General features: G+C 40.0%; 1 protein-coding gene across 1 annotated transcript; it reads left to right on the top strand.

Moving 5' to 3' along the window:
* Positions 1 to 351: 351 nt before the first annotated feature.
* Positions 352 to 16840, top strand: PTCHD3 (patched domain containing 3). Its single transcript, XM_002929579.4, has 4 exons — positions 352 to 1542; positions 2463 to 2584; positions 12714 to 12859; positions 15336 to 16840. The coding sequence occupies exons 1-4, from the start codon at positions 352 to 354 to the stop codon at positions 16838 to 16840; spliced, it is 2964 nt and encodes a 987-aa protein (XP_002929625.4).
* Positions 16841 to 17044: the final 204 nt, after the last annotated feature.

The raw sequence follows: 17044 nt of genomic DNA, 5'->3' as shown, positions 1-17044 counted from the left end.
GTGTGTGTGTGTGTGTGTGTGTGTGTGTGTGTGTACAAGCCAAATTCCCCCAATAAAATGCAAGTCTTGTTGAACAGGCACGCATTTACTCACCTTTAGGAAGTGTTTGTGTATTCACCAAACTCCTGGGGGCACAGGCCACAGACGAATTTGGGGCTACTGAGGCTCTGGGTCAAAACACGTGCTCCCCAACGAAGCTTCCAGGCTCCGGGCGCGAGCAGCCCGAGTTCAAACAGACTTCCATAGAATTTCTCCAGGAAACCGTCGGGTGGGGTGGAGATGAGCGCTCCGCCCGGTAGCTGCTGTCTAACCCGCTGTCCAGTTTGAGAACGTTGCCTTTCCCTCCCGGAAATGAGCCTCAGTCCCTCCAAGGTTGCGCCGGAGGCCCAGCCCGAGGCGGAGGCGGAGCGGGAGCCCGAGTCCACAGCAGAGAAGCTGGAGCAGGAGCCGGAGGAGCCGGAGCCGCAGCCGGAGCCGGAGGCTGAGCGGGAGCCCGAGCGGGAGCCGCAACCGGAGCCGGAGGCGAGGCGGGAACCCGAGGCCGGGCTTGGGCCAGACTCCGGGAGGCCGTCGGAGGTGGAGGCTGGCCCGCGGGCAGAGCCGCTCCCCGCCTCCAGGCAGGAGTCAGAGCGGCTCTTGGAGTCAAGTCAAGGACGGGAACCCGAGCTTAAGTGGGCTTCAGGGCAGCGCACGCAGCCCCTTGGGGCGTCCCGTTCACAGTCGGTGTCAGTGAGCAGGCGTTCCAGTCTGCGGGCAGCACGGTCAGAAAATCAGTTGTCGGAGAGACCCCGCTGCCACACCGACTGCCTGGAGACGCCCCTCTCCCGCACCTTCGGAAGGCTGGGGTGGGAGGTGGGCTCGCACCCCTGGATCTTCCTGCTGGCGCCCATGGTGCTGACGGCCGCTCTGGGCACGGGCTTGATTTACTTGCCCAAAGATGAGGAAGAAAACCTCGAGGAGCAGTACACCCCCATAGGGAGCCCGGCCAAGGCTGAGCGGCGCTTTGTGCAGGGACATTTCACCGCCAACGACTCTTACCGCTTCTCCATCTCCAGGAAGAGCACCGAAGTCAATTTCGCTTGTATTCTGGCGGTCTCCAACACTGCCTCACTGCTAGAACAAGAAATCTTAGAAGAAATTAGTCGATTGGATGACGTGGTACAGAATCTGTATGTGACAGAGGAAAACGGAACCCAGATCCGCTACAGTCAGGTGTGCGCTAAGAACCAGGGCCTCTGCGTGCCCTCCAACCCACTCCTGTCTGCCTGGCAGATGAACAAGAACCTCGACCTGAGAAACCTCCCCTTCCCAATCTTCAGCCAAGCAGGGCAGCCCATCTACCTGGCCGGCACCATTGGAGGAACCTTTCTAGGCAAGAGGACGGGAATGGCCCAGTTACTCATGAAGGCCAAGGCCATGCGGCTACTGTACTACCTGCAGACGGAGGATGGAGAGGTCAATGAGCTTAGCAAGAGGTGGTTGATCCATTTCCTGAACCAATTTAGCAACATCGAAAGAAGTCTGGCCTTGGAGAAGATCCAGGTACCTGGTGGCTGGGCTTTATAGGGAGGCCAGGAGAAGGTGGGAGGAAGGAGGTCGCTTTTTCCAAGGATCATAGCAGGAGCAGTCCCTGATTATTGGATAGGAGTCCTTGACTTGAAGCTGGGAGTGCTCTACCCGATTCCGTACTTAATCCAACGTCCTTAATCTCACACATCAAAGGATGCCACAAATCTTAAATCCTTAGTAATATTCCGGTGGAAAACAAAAATCCTACATCTTCAAGGTAGGTCTGTTCAGTACAGACATTGATCATCAGGTTTCCTAGTCAAATGACTTTGTGATTCCTCTTTTTAGTTAGTCTCTGCTGTTTGGGGGAGCCCCTAAAACTTGTTTGGAGTTCATTGAAAACAAAACAAAAGAAAACCTCTAAGCAGAAGTTCTATGGTGTTTTTGTAAAGAGAACCGGCTCAGCATTTTCCAAGTAAGTTACGGCATAGTGCCAGGCACATGCTAGCTATCCTGTAATGCTGGGCGAGCAAGCCTACTAATACTTGTGAATAAGCCAAGTGAGACCACTACTGGAAAAAGCCTTTGAATACCAGATGGTTCCGAAATATCAATGCAATTAAAATAGTAAAAGACAACAGCCTAATACAATTTAGAAAAAGCGACACTTTTCTGTAGCTATTAATGATTTCATGGTCTTAAATAAAACTCAGATTTTGTATATTCAAGAGTTTTAAACTTTGGGTTTTTGCAAGAAACTTTGGAAAGCATGCCATGAATTTGTGGGAAGAAGCAAATCTATGTTATCTTTAAAGTCATAGTTCACATATTTTGATCTTTTACTAAATTCTAACATGTTTCAGTGAATAAGCTATAGTGTTTTGATAGTGTTTGTAACTCACATGCAAATATTGGAATGAAAAGTTATTTACTTGAGTATATTTTTGTGGCAGGTGGTCTACTTTACATCACTTTCCAGACAACTGGAATTTGAAGCAACTTCTATGACAGTGATCCCTTTGTTTCACTTGGCATACCTTCTAATCATATTATTTGCAATCACATCATGCTACAGGTAAAACAGTTTTATTGGTTGTTTAACTTTTTTTTAAAAAGATTTTATTTATTTATGTGACAGAGAGACAGCCAGCGAGAGAGGGAACACAGCAGGAGAGTGGGAGAGGAAGAAGCAGGCTCCCAGCGGAGGAGCCCGGTGTGGGACTCGATCCCAGAATGCCGGGATCACGCCCTGAGCCAAAGGCAGACGCTTAACTACTGCGCTACCCAGGCGCCCCTGTTTAACTCTTTTTAAAAAATATTTGTGTGTGGTGAAATATACATAAAAGATATAAAATATGTCATCTCAATCATCTTTCAGTGTACAATTCAGTGGCATTACATTCACACTGTTGTGCACCCATCACGACCAAACAATTTGTATAAGCATTAGGCAGTAACCCTCCACGGTTTCCCTTCCCCCAACCCCAGTCCCAGTTAACCTTTACCGACTTTCTATCCCTATGCATTTGCCTAGTCTAAAGATTTCATATAAGTGGAATCATACAACATTTGTTCTTTTGTGACTGGCTTATTTCATTTAGCATAATGTTTTCAAGGTTCAACCTTGACATAGCACGTATTAAAGCTTCATTCCTTTTTATGACTGACTAATATTTCATCATATATAAATAGCACTGTTTATCCACTTACCTGCTGATGAGTGCTTGGAATGTTTCCACCTTTTGACTATTGTGAATAATGCTGCCTTGAACACTGGTGTACAAAAACTTGTTTGCGCTCCTATTTTCAATTCTTTTCAGTATATACCTAGGAGCTGAATTGGTGAGTTGTATGAGAATTCTCTATGTAGTTCTTTGAAGAACTGCCAAACTGCTTGCCACAGAGGCTACCCCATTTTGTATCCTACCAGCAATGCATAAGGGTTCCAATTTCTGCACACCCTCGCTGACACTTGTTACTTTTTGTTTTATTGACTATAGCCATCTGGGTAGTGGCAAAGTGTGGTTTGATTTACATTTCCCTAATTACTAATAATGTTAAGTATCTTTTCATGTGCATGTGGGCCATTTGCCTCTCTTCTTTGGAGAGATGTCTATGCAAGTCCTTTGCCCATTTTTTAATTGGGTTGTTTGTCTTTTGGTTGCTGAGTCCTGTTGTTAGTGAGTACTTTGTGTATTTTGGATATTAAACCCTTATCAGATATATGATTTGTAGGGGCACCTGGGTGGCTCAGTTGGTTGAGCGTCCAACTCTTGGTTTTCAGCTCAGGTCATGATCTCAGCGTTGTGAGGTCAAGCCCCGAGTCAGGCTCCATGCTGGGTGAGGAGCCTACTTAAGATTTTTTCTTTCTCTCTCTCTCTCTGCCCCTCCCTCTTGCTCATGCTCTTGCTCTCTCTCTCTTTCTCAAAAAAAAAAAAAAGACATATGATTTGTAAATATTTTCTCCCACTCCATGTACTGTCTCCACTTTCTTGATAATGTCTTTAATGCACCAGAGCTTTTAATTTTGATGAAATCCGATTTATCTTTTATCATTTTTCTTTTGCTACTTACGCTTTTGGTGTTACATCTATGAGTCCATTGAAAAGTCCAAGGTCGTGCATATATGCCCTGTGTTTCCTTCTAAGAGTTTTATGGTTTTAGCTCTTATATATAAGTTGTTGATCAGTTTTTAGTTCATATTTGTATATGGTGTCAGTAGAGGTCTAACTTCATTCTTGCACATATGGAAATCCAGTTGTCCCAGTACCATGTGTTGAAGAGACTGCTCTTTCCCAGTTGATTGGATTTGGCATCCTCATCAAAAATCAATTGGCCGTAGATGTATGGGCTTATTTCTGGACTCTCAATTCTGTTCCATTAGCCTAGATGTCTGTTGGTAGGCCAGTACCACACTGTTTTGATTGCTCTAGCTTTGTTGTGAGTTTTGAAATCTGGAAATCTCAGTCCTCCCAATTCTTTTCTTCTTTTTCATGACTATTTTGGGTATCCAGGGATCCTTGCAATTCCATATGAATTTGAGGGTTGGCTTTTCCATTTCTTAAGAAAAAAAAAAGGCCATTGGAATTTTGTGATAAAGATTGTGTTGAATCTATAGGTTGCTTTAGGTGAGATTGATGATTTCCCTATCATTTTGAGGAAGTTCATTCCAATTCCTTGGTTTTTGAGTGTTTTTATCATAAATGGGTATCGGATCTTGTCAAATGCCTGTTCTGCAACTATTGAGATGATCACGTGATCATCTCACATGATCATATCCTTTGTTCTATTAGTGTGGCATATCACATTGATTGATTTTCCCATGTTGAACCACTCTTGCATTCCTGGGATAAATCCCACTTGGTCATGATGTATAATCCTTTTAATGTGCTATTGAATTGGGTTTGCTAGAATTTCATTGAGGATATCTGCATCCATATTCATAAGAGATATTGATCTGTAGTTTTCTCCTTGTAGTCTTTGTCTTGCATTGGTATTAGTGTTCCTTCCTTTTCAATCTTTTGGAAGGCTTTGAGAAGGATTGGTGTTAATTCTTCTTTACCTGTTTAGTAAAATTCACCAGTGAAATGATCTGGTCTTGGACTTTTCTTTATTGGGAGGTTTTTGATTACTGATTCAATCTTTTTACTTGTTACATGTCCATTGAGATGTTCTATTTCATCTTGAGTCAGTTTAGGTCATTTGTGTGTTTCTAGAAATTTGTGCATTTCATCTAGGTTATCTAATTTGTTGGTATAAGTTGTTTATAGTATTTTTTATAATCCTTTCTATTTCTCTAAAATCAGTAGTAATATCTTCACTTTCATGTTTTATTTAGTTATTTGGATCTTCTTTTTTCTTTGTCACTCTAGATAAAGTTTTGTCAACTTGTTGATTTTTTTAAATAACCAACTTTTACTTTTGTTGGTTCTCCTTTGTTTTTCTATTTTCAATTTTTTTTTTCTCTTCTAATCTGTTCCTTTCCTTTCTTCTGTTATCTTTGGGTTTTGTTTTGTTTCTATTTCTACAAGATGTCTAGTACCATAAGGTGATTTAAGATCTTTTTTCTTTTTTAAATGTAGTATAAATTTATCTGTGAGCGTTGGTGTTGCTACATCTAGTAAGTTATGGTATGCTGTGTATTTGTTTTCATTTGTTGCTAAGTATTTACTAATTTCCCGTGTGATTTATTCTTTGGCCCATTAGTTATTTAATAGTGAATTGTTTAATTTCCATATATTTTAAATTATCCAGTTTTCTCTCTGTTATTGATTTGGAGCTTCATTCCATTGTTGGTTGAAAAGATACTTTGTGTAGTTTCAATATTTTTACATTTTCAGACTTGTTTTGTAATCTAACATATGATCTATTCCAGAGAATGTTTCATGTGCACTTGAGAATAATGTATGTTTTCTATCGTTGGGTTGAGTGTTCTATATATCTCTGTAAGGTCTAACTGATTTATAGTGTTGTCCATTTCTTAGGTTTCCTTATAGATTATCTGCCTGGATGTTTTATTCATTATTGAAAGTGGTATATTGAATTCTCCAGCTACTATGGTAGAGCTACCTATTTCTCTCTACGAGTCTGTCAATATTTGTTTCATGTATTTTGCATCTCTATTGGGGGTGCATGTATGTTTGTAGTTTTTATATCTTCTTGATGAATTGGCCTTTTTATCAATATATAATGTCCATCTTTGTCTCTTTTAACCATTTTTAAAATAAAGTCTATTTTGTCTTATATCAGTATATCCACCCCTGCTGTCCTTTGGTTACTATTCGTATGGAATATCTTTCTCCATTCTTTAACTTTCAATCTGTTTATGTCTTTGGATCTAAACTGAGTCTCTTGTAGACACCATATAGTTGAATCATGTTATTTTATCCATTCTGTCAATCTCTACATTTTGACTGGAGAGTTTAATCCATTTACATTTAAAATAACTGCTGACAAGGAAAGACTTCTGCTATTTTGCTATTTGTATTCTGTATATCTTATAGCTTTTCCCCTCATTTCATCCATATGTCTCTTGAATGTTTAGTTTCTATTTTTCTAATGACCTGTTTGATTCTCTTGTCATTTCCATTGGCAATGATTTTGTAAGAAATTCTTTGTCTATACCATGGAGATTCATATAATTCTAAATGTAAAACAATCTACATTAATTTGATACCAACTTAACTTCAAAAACACACAAATACGGGGGTGCCTGGTTGGCTCAGTTGGTTAAGTGTCTGACTCTTGGTTTTAGCTCAGGTCATGATCTCATGGGTGGTGAGACTGAGTTCCACATCACGCTCTGTGCTCAGTATGGAGTCTGCTTGAAGATTCTCTCCCTCTGCCCTTCCCCCCACTCATACTCTTGCTCTCTATCAAATAAATAATTCTTAAACATAAACACACACACACAAATATGCTGCTTCTATACATCGCTGTCCCCCCCTTATGTTGTTGTTGTCACAAATTACATCTTTATACACTGTATACCTATAACATAGATTTATAATTATTTTTATGTTCTGAATTGTATAGGCAATAAAATGTAGGGTTATAAGCCAAAAATATAATAATACTTGCTATTATATTTGATGTTATATTTGACCAAGACCTATATTTCCTCATATGACTTAGCATTACTTTTTATTGTTCTTTTATTTCAATCTGAAGTATTCCCTTTACCATTTCATATACGGCAGATCTAATAGTAATAAGCCCCCTCAGCTCTTGGTTATCTGGGAGTGTCTTAATTTCTCCTCCATTTTTTTAAAGATTTTATTCATTTATTTTACAGAGAGAGAGGGAGAGGGAGAGAGAAAGCACAAACAGGGACAGCTGCAGGGAACAGGAGAAGCAGTCTCCCCTCCGAGCAGAGAGCCTGACACAGGACTCCATCCCAGAACCCTGGGATCATGACCTGAGCCAAAGGCAGATGCTTAACCAACTGAGCCCCCCAGGTGCCCCAATTTCTCCTTCATTTTTGAAGGACAGTTTTGATGGATACAGAATTTTCAGTTGATGGCTATTTTTTCTTTTAACACTTTAAATATGCCACTATCCATTTGCCTCCATGGTTTCTGATGAGCAATCAAGCTTTATACTTATTAAGGATCCCTCATACGTGGGGAGTTGCTCCTCTCACTGCTTCCAAGACTCACTTTGGCTTTGGATTTCAACAGTTTGATTATAATGTGTCTCAGTCTGGGTCTTTTTGAGTTTTTCCTATTTCGTGTTCCTTAAGCTTCTTGGATTTGTAGCTTCATGTCTTCTATAAAATTTGAGAAGTTTTCAGTCATTATTTCTTCAAATATTCTTCCTGCCCCCTTTTCTGTCTCTTCTGGGACTCCCATAATGTGTATGTTGGTCTATTGGCTGGTATCCCACAGATCTCTGAGGTTATCTTTTCACTTTTCTTGATCCTTTTTTCTTTCTGCCTCTTAGGCTCCCTACTTTCAATTGTCCTATCTTCAAGTTCACTGATTCTTCTGCCTGTTAGATCTGCTGTTGAACACCTCTAGCCTCTAGTGTTTTGTTTTTTCGTCATTTCAGTTGCTGTACTTTTCAGTTCCAGAATTTCTGTTCTGTTCCTTTAAAAGTTTCCTATCTCTTTATTTACATTATCATTTTGCTCAAACGTTATTTTTTTTTTATTTCCTTGTCAGTGCTCTCCTTCAGCTCTGTCAGCATATTTAGAACAGTGTTTATAGACTTTGTCTAGTAGGTCCTATCTCTGTCTTTCCTCAAGGATGCTTTCTGTTGATTTATTTTGTTTCATACATATTTTGAGCCATACTTTCCTCTCTTTGTATACCTTGTAATTTTTGTATTTGTTGTTGTTGAAAACTCCACCCCCCCCCATTAGCAATAGTGTGCAATCAGATAGAATAGTAAAAAGAAATAAAGAAATTGTGGCCAGGGGCGCCTGGGTGGCTCAGTCAGTTAAACATCTGTCTGCCTTTGGCTCAGGTCATGATCCCAGGGTCCTGGGATCGAGTCCTGCATCAGGTTCCTTGCTCAACAGGGACCCTGCTCCTCCCTCTCCCTCTGCTTGACACTCCCCCTGCTTGTGCTCTCTCTCTCTCTCTCTCTCTGACAAAAAAATAATAATATCTTAAAAAAAGAAAAGGTAAAAGGAAACTGTGGTCAGTCTTGTTTGATTTGGCATATGTTTTTTACTTTACATATTGTGCCAATTATGACTAATTATTCCATTTGGAGGCAGATATGCCGATAGAACTAAACAGCAAGCCCTTATTTCTATTATAAGTTTGAACTAGTACTTTTAATTATATTAAAAAATTAATCTCTAATTTAATTTTAATTTAATTGATTTAGATATCTTCATTGTTCTAATGTGGGGTTTACCTTGTTAAGCACTTAAAAATTGTTATCTAGGCATTAGGGTTAATTGGGGCTCTTGTGATCAGAAAGCTCAAATATGAAAAATATCAGTAAACAAAAGAATTTAGGTGTAGAAAGAACCCCACAGATTATACCATTCCAGTGACTCTCACAGCAGAGTCACAGAGAGAACTCTAAACCCACATGTTCGGAGGCCCGGCTGTATTGAATCAAGTCTCTGGGGGCTCAGCTCGAACATCTGTATTTCAAAAATGTCTCTAGTTGATTCTCATGTGTAGGTTGGTTTGGGAACAAATGATAGAATTCAACTCTCTAGATTTTAACGTAGAGAAAAATGAAGCCCCAGTAGTAGAGGGAGTGAACCACAATGGGCACCTCTCTAGAGTCAGTAGAACTATCTCCCAGCTTTGTTATTCTAGAAAGAAAGACCTCATCCCCTAGAAAACAAACAAACCAAAATACTAACAAGGAAGGGTAGGCGGGAGGGAGGGAAGGAGGGAGGAAGGGAGGGAGGGTGCAAGTGAGGGAGGAAAAATGGGGCAGGGAAAAGAAAAAATTCAATCTTGTTAAAGTCAGTAGAGTAAAAAAAAATGTTAAACTAGCGTAGAGCCTACAAGTTACCAACAACTGGCTCGACAAAACCTGTCTACTAGGTAGTTGGTTCTGAGGATACAAGTTTATATCAGTTCTTACCTTTACAAATGATTATGGACAGTGATACAGAGAACCTTGTGCCGAAGGCAATTAGAAAATGATTTCTGTTTGTCTTTGAAGACTTGATATGTATGTAGCCAACATACTGACCACATAGGACTCATGAGGCATAAACATAAAGCAACTTTGTTTTTGTCTCCCTTTATTCCCTTGAAGTTTTGTAGGTAGAGTGAGTTCTTCCTCTGCCCCATGAAAACGCAGGCAGGCCCTGTGACTTTTGGGGTCATTCTTAGGTAAGACAAAATCCGCCAGTCAGAATTAAAACGTCCATGTCCACATAATAAACAAAACTGGTAACTAGATTCAAAGCTCAGGTTCCCCTCAGCACTCCTAGCCAGAGCATGCTGCGTGGGGTAGCCCTTAATGGAGTAAAAAGGGACTCACCAGCCCTCTTCTATCACTTCTCTTCCTACTTCCCATCTTGCTAAGCTGGCTCCTGGACTGGAGCATGCCCAAGAAGAGGAAAGGGGGCAGGAAAATTCTTAAGGTACAGATGCTGCCGTGGTGGTTCAATTCATGCCTTCTCTGGGCTCAAAAATAAAACCCATTTTCCTGTTAAGAGCGTTTCTAAGTTCCTAGGGGCGCCTGGGTGGCACAGTTGTTATGCGTCTGTCTTGGGCTTAGGGCGTGATCCCAGCGTTCTGGGATCGAGCCCCACATCAGGCTCCTCTGCTGGGAGCCTGCTTCTTCTTCTCCCACTCCCCCTGCTTGTGTTCTCTCCCTCGCTGGCTGTCTCTCTCTGTGTGTCAAATAAATAAACAAAATCTTTAAAAAAAAAAAAAGAGTGTTTCTAAGTTCCTTAGACATCTCCCACTCATACCGCTCTGTTATCACTGAGAATCACTTATCTCTATTCTGGCCGAGGCCTCCTAGACAGTCCTTAACACATTGCCCATCCTGTTTGTCTCATATACTTACATATGAAGGTTATTTCTTGCATACATGCATTTGCCTCACACAAAACTCTCATTTGAATTCATTTTAGGGTTCTGTATTTATTGTCTTATAGCAAAGTCATATGAACAATAGTAAGACTTTTTCAAGTTTATGCTCTAATTTGAACCTTATTCTACAGCAAGTAGTGATATATTGAGCTTCTAGACTATTTCAGAATTGTCTCACATTTTGGAAATGACAAAACTTACCCCAAATATTAGATTAGTTTCTGAGACAATCTGGAAAATCTTTCCTTTCTCAAATACACTGTAAATTATTGCTTACTCATGGGAGACATCTTTGCCTTTCAAGGAAGATGTGGGTCTCACATGAAATATATAGATTGTTTTCTAAGTGCGATAATTTCTAATTTTGCCCTTCTATGCTAAGTGAATAAAAAATTCAGAAGACTGGCCATTTTGCTGCCAGTGATGCCCAATCGGCCTGAGCACTGGAATCATATGAGGAAAGTTTTAGACGTATCGCTTCTGCTTCTTCACTACAAACCTACTGAATCAGGACCTGTGTAGCTAGGTTCCAGGAAATCTAAAGTTCTAAGGCTCTCCTAGGTCATTCTGATAAACTGCTTAAAACAAAATCCTTCTAGGGGACTGGAATATCTGCAAGTGTATTCACTGAACTCCTACAGTGTTCCACTTCCAAATTTTTTCTTCCATTGTCTATTGAACACTAAAATAAAAGTCATCGAGAGAAATTCAACTCAGCAACTAGTCAAAGTACAGTCATACTCTCCAATCCTCTGAAAAATTCACACCAAAGAATCCGGAAACTTGAAAGAGGGAATGGAAATAAATGTGTCATGTGTAATTTTTATCCTCCTTAATCTTTCTGATTTCAAAGTTCATCTTTGTTACTTTCTTATTTTAACCTGCTATAAACCAGTACTGCTTTAAGACGGTATTTATGATAATCAAATTTTATTCTAACAAAGCAATTTACTTTTGCTCTAGAATTTTGCATGTGTGGTTGATGTGGGGCCCTGAATTTAACTCCTAGCACTGGTGGGTTGAAAAAAAGTGAAATACAACCATGGTGTAGAAATTTTTTTTCATAATAAGAAAGGTTAGCTATGTTACTGTTACAACAGTAAGAGGTCTTTAGTCATGTTCTGCTGTATTAGAATCAGTGCCTCCATTTCCATAGTTGACCCCCAGTTTTCAATCCAAACTTAGTTTCTTTCTCCTTCTAAAAATATTTGGAGATGAGTATCAGTCATTTGTTTTGAAACAGTTAACAAGCAAGTGAAATATAAAACCAGAGATCGTTGTCAGTATTTTAAAATGTAATGTGGGGGGCGCCTGGGTGGCTCAGTCGGTTAAGTGTCTGCCTTCAGCTCAGGTCATGATCCCAGGGTCCTGGGATCGAGCCCCACATTGGGCTTCCTGGTCAGCTGGGAGGCTGCTTATGTGCTCTCGCAGGCGCTCTCTCTCTCTCTCTGACAAATAAATAAATAAATAATCTTTTTAAAAAATGTAATGTTGTGGTTGTTGGGTAGGTGAAGTACTGAATCCATACTTTAAAATGCTGTCTATATATTCCTATTTCTGGGAAACAGGCACAGGCTGTGTTATTCAAAATGGACTACATTTCCAATTCTTTTGCAATTACCAGCAACTTTTCTAAAGCCCACTTCAGCAGTAGATGAGAATCTCAACAACGTTTTAGGAGGAGTCTTTCTACATTTTGCTAACCACAATACTTACTGAACTGGTTCTGAAATACAGGAGCTATTTAGGATTGCCTCTGTGGCTAGCTGGAGTCAAGGGCTGGGTGAAAAGAGCACTGGACATGGGTACTTTCTCTGCTACAGCTTGCCCTCCCTTTGCTGTTGTATTCCATTTGCTCCCTTTGAAGAGCAGAGCGGAATTAACCATGGGAAGTGTTTGTGGTTCTCAACTACCAGTCAGTAGAGTAGTGCTTGCTGAGCTGCAGAAGAATCACCCAGGAAGTTTGGTAAAAGCACAGATAACTTTTCTGTTCCCTCTCTCCTTTTTCCCACTTGGTCTGGGATAGTGCCTGGGAATTAAACGTCTCCAGTAAACAGGTGTGGGAATTGTTGCCCAAGAGCTTTCTGAACAGGTGTCCCAAGTCGAGAATGTTATAAACTGATGGAATTTCAGTATAGAAGCCACCACCACAAAACCCATGATTTTTCCCCTCCAAATTTACAGGTGTGACTGTGTACGCAACAAAATGTGGGCTGCAGCCTTTGGAGTGATTTCCGCTGCCTTGGCAGTGGTGAGCGGCTTTGGTCTAATGTTGTACATTGGGGTGCCATTTGTGATCATAGTTGCAAATTCACCGTTTCTTATTCTGGGTGAGTAAAACAAAACACGAGGCTATGCATTGTATATGTGGGGGTGCAGGGCAGATGAGGGAAGGAATTTAGGTTACATTAAGCAAAATAATTATATTTAGGTGATTCCATAGATCCAAAATGAGGTGAGAGGAAAAAGAAAATCAAATTGAATTACGTGTCTTTAGAGGTAGAAAAATCTAGAAACCCAAATGGAAAAACACAGACAAGGGACATGAACAGGCGGTTCACACACACACACCCAAAAATCCAAAATATGAATCACTGGAAATATAAGAAAAAAAATAATTTGACCTTTCAATTAACCAACAGATACAAATTCAACCAAAAGTGAGACACCTTGTTTCTTATCAGATTAATAAATATCAGCAAGATTGAAGGATGGTTGTATGGAAATGAACACTCAGCCTGCTCAGGGAAAATTGTAAACTGGTACACCCTTCTTTTAGTCCAATTTTGCAACAAAGCAAAAGACTCAAAAATTAAACAGTGAATGCCTTTGGCTTACCAATTCCACTTCTAGGAATTTATCCTAATAATTAGACAAGTGCTCAAAAAGTAGAACAAGTATGCTCCTTTTGGCATTATTTTGAACAGGAAGGTTTTGAAAACCATCTAATCCCATATAGACATGGGATTGGGCACCTCAAACATTGCATATTAAAAATTTGAATCCTATTCAGTCCTTAGAAAGAGGTGGCTATATAAGGTGAGATGAAAAATGCTGGTTATGAAACAGGGTGTTTGAAATAGAGACAGTCATACGCGCATATTTGTATGGAGCAAATTCTGGACAGATATATGTCAAAATGAAGGGTGGAGTTACAGTTGTTTAAATTTTTTCTCTGTACTTTCCTGTACTTTCAGAATTTATTTTATAACAAGCATGAGAAAACAAAGGTGTTTATATTTGAGAAAGGAAAGAGCTTGGAAGCAGTAGTATTTGGTTTCCTAGGGGAGACAATGGATGAGCTGTATGCTGGATGTCAGGACATCACTTCCACGTACACAACCATACGTAGACACCTACTGTCCCCCACAGCCATTAATCACTATGGTTAAGGTGTATATAATTGATTGAATGTAAACCAGTAATGTATGGTTTGTGTATTCACAGGAATGTGAATGGCTCTATGTATGTGTGTGTATGTGTGTGCGTGACTTAAGCAACTCAAGCAAGAAATGTGCAAGGACAATTTCGGAATGAGGTTCTATAAATAATAAAATTAGTTTTAAAATACCTAATAAATGTCAGAGAGTTCATTTTTGGTCCTTAGTACTTCTGATTCTTCCCTTCTGTCCAGCTGAGTACAACTGAAATCCTCAAAGCCGCTAGCCGTGGGATGTCAGGATGCAATTTGTGACAGGCTATGTAGACTTATGTTGATTTAGAACCTTCTGCCTTCTTGATCAGACCCATAGAACATCTGATCAGAGGCAAGTTGCAATTCCTAGTACCCTCCCATGGAGACGATCCCCCCAAATTGAAAAGAAGATCAGCATTTTCCTCCACTTTATAGTTTACTCGTTTATTTTATTGAGTTTGTATCAATATACATGAGTGGAAGTAGCGTCGACGTTAGTAGAAAGCTTGAGGGAGGTGAAATCGATTTGCAACATGCCATGCTGTCCTTCTTAATCCCCTTTCTTCTTTCTAGTCCTTTCCAAGTTTTCAGTGGTGATTTCAAAGACCTCAAATGTTCTTCTGTCCTCTGTATTCCAAACCAGTCATGAAACATCCCTGTGGAATAGAATTACCTAGTAGGCATTCATATGTAAGGGATTCTTAAGATTTACCTCGGGCATATGTCTGATCTCAAGAGTCCTTGCATTTTGATAACAATGCCTTAACCTGGGAAAGTAAGTGTAAATGATAACATTCTGGGTAGCAAAAACAGGCTGGGAGGAAAACGGTATTTGTGTGTGTGTGTGTGTGTGTGTGTGTGTGTGTGTATGTGTGTGAACTCTGTGTTGCCCCTCAAATCATACCACACTGATAGTTAGATGCTAACTGTGGAACAGATAAGTCCAGCTTATATTTTAAGCAGCAGAATGTTGGCTTGATGTGTTTGTGCATTCGTGTACAACGGTTTATGCGGGAAAACGGTCTCTCAAGTAATCCAGTGGAATCAAAGACATGTTGCTAATCCTGCTTTGACTAACACCCACAACAGGTTTGCTGACTCATCATTAAACCAGCCTACATGAAGACTGGGAGCAGAGTAGCCCGTGCTACGTACAAATTATGGGAGTACGTACGAAGCCCAGAGTTATTACAGAGGAAGGGGGTGAACACTGTTGTAGATTCAGAGGCCACCAGAGAAAGCCACAGAGAAAGTAGTGTCAAAGCACAGATTGGGTGAGATCAATAAAACCTTAAGAGATAGACAAAGAAGCTGGTTTGAGTTTATGTGTTTAATTTGTAATGGATATTCACATGTATGAAGACTGTTTCCTTTTTTTTTTTTTTTAACAGGTGTTGGGGTTGATGATATGTTCATAATGATTTCTGCCTGGCAGAAGACCAGCCTCATGGATAACATCAAGCAGCGGCTGTCCAGTGTCTATTCCAAAGTGGCCGTGTCGATTACCATTACCACCATCACCAACGTCCTGGCTTTCTATACAGGGATTATGACCTCTTTCAGGTCCGTACAATACTTTTGCATCTATACAGGAACAACCCTGCTCTTTTGTTATTTCTATAACATCACCTGTTTTGGAGCATTTATGGCACTGGATGGTAAAAGAGAAGTAGTCTGTCTGCGCTGGTTGAAAAAGCCAGAAACTCCTAACCAAAAATGTTCCTCATTAAAGAGGTCCTGCTGTCTCCCGTGTGATTCTCTCCCGGATGAACAAGAAACTGATGTCCATCCAATGAATTTGTTCTTTCGAGACTATTTTGGCCCTTTTCTCACAAGCACTGAGTCCAAGTTTTTTGTAGTGCTTATATACATTCTGTACATCATAAGTAGTATCTATGGGTGTTTCCAAGTGCAGGAAGGTTTAGACCTTCGAAATTTGGCAAGTGACGATTCCTACATCACACCGTATTTTAATGTAGAAGAAGAATATTTCTCAGATTATGGTCCCAGGGTTATGGTTATTGTTACTGAAACTCTCGACTACTGGGATCAAGATGCTAGGCGAAAACTGGAAATATGTCTGGCAGATTTGGAAAACAGTGACTATGTAGATAAAAATCTTACAGAGTTTTGGTTACGAGAGTATGTGCAATATATGGAAAACAACAGACAAGATGTAAATGATAAGGACACTTTTATGAACGGTTTGCCCAATTTTTTAACGCATTTTCCACTTTTTGTGTATGATATTAATATCTCATCATCACATGAAATCATTGCTTCCCGGGGCTTCATTCAGACCATGGGTGTTTCTTCTTCCACCAATAAGAAGATGATGTTATCCCAGTTACGAAGCAGAGCCGAAAAGTGCGAAATTCCCCTAATGGTGTATAACCAGGCATTCATATATTTTGATCAGTATACTGCAATATTAGAAAACACTGTTCGAAATGTCATTGTTGCTTCAACCGCTATGTTCATTGTTTCCTTATTGTTAATTCCTCATCCACTGTGTTCTTTGTGGGTAACCTTTGCTATTGCTTCTGTGATTGTGGGAGTAACGGGTTTCATGGCATTCTGGAATGTCAATCTTGATTCCATATCCATGATTAATCTTGTCATTTGTATAGGGTTTTCTTTTGATTTTTCTGCACACATTTCTTATGCATTTGTTTCCAGTTCTAAGCCCTCAGTAAACCAAAAAATAATTGAGGCATTGTATCTGCTAGGCTACCCAGTGTTACAAAGTGCACTTTCAACAGTAATAGGGGTGTGTGTTTTATCTGCAGCTAAAGCATACATCTTCAGGACATTTTTTAAGATTATGTTTCTTGTTATGGTATTTGGGGCTGCTCATGGCCTAATTTTTATTCCAGTATTCTTGACCTTTTTTTGAAGGTTTGTTTGAATATCCACTAACAAATCAAAGACCAATTATAGAATTCCTGATTGCCACAATCCAATCTGATAAAAATGCACTATTAGAAATAGTTAATAAACTAAAAACAAAGGCATGTTTCCTTGGCTTGGAAATCCCATTTAAAAATGTCATTTAAAATATCCTGAGAAAAATTAATTAGTCTTCCATTAAAATATCTTA

This window comes from Ailuropoda melanoleuca, chromosome 15, assembly GCF_002007445.2.
Source record: "Ailuropoda melanoleuca isolate Jingjing chromosome 15, ASM200744v2, whole genome shotgun sequence".
In the NCBI taxonomy this organism is placed as follows: Eukaryota; Metazoa; Chordata; class Mammalia; order Carnivora; family Ursidae; genus Ailuropoda; species Ailuropoda melanoleuca.
Note: the sequence above shows the minus strand (reverse complement) of the source record. Positions and strands in the feature narration are given on the sequence as shown.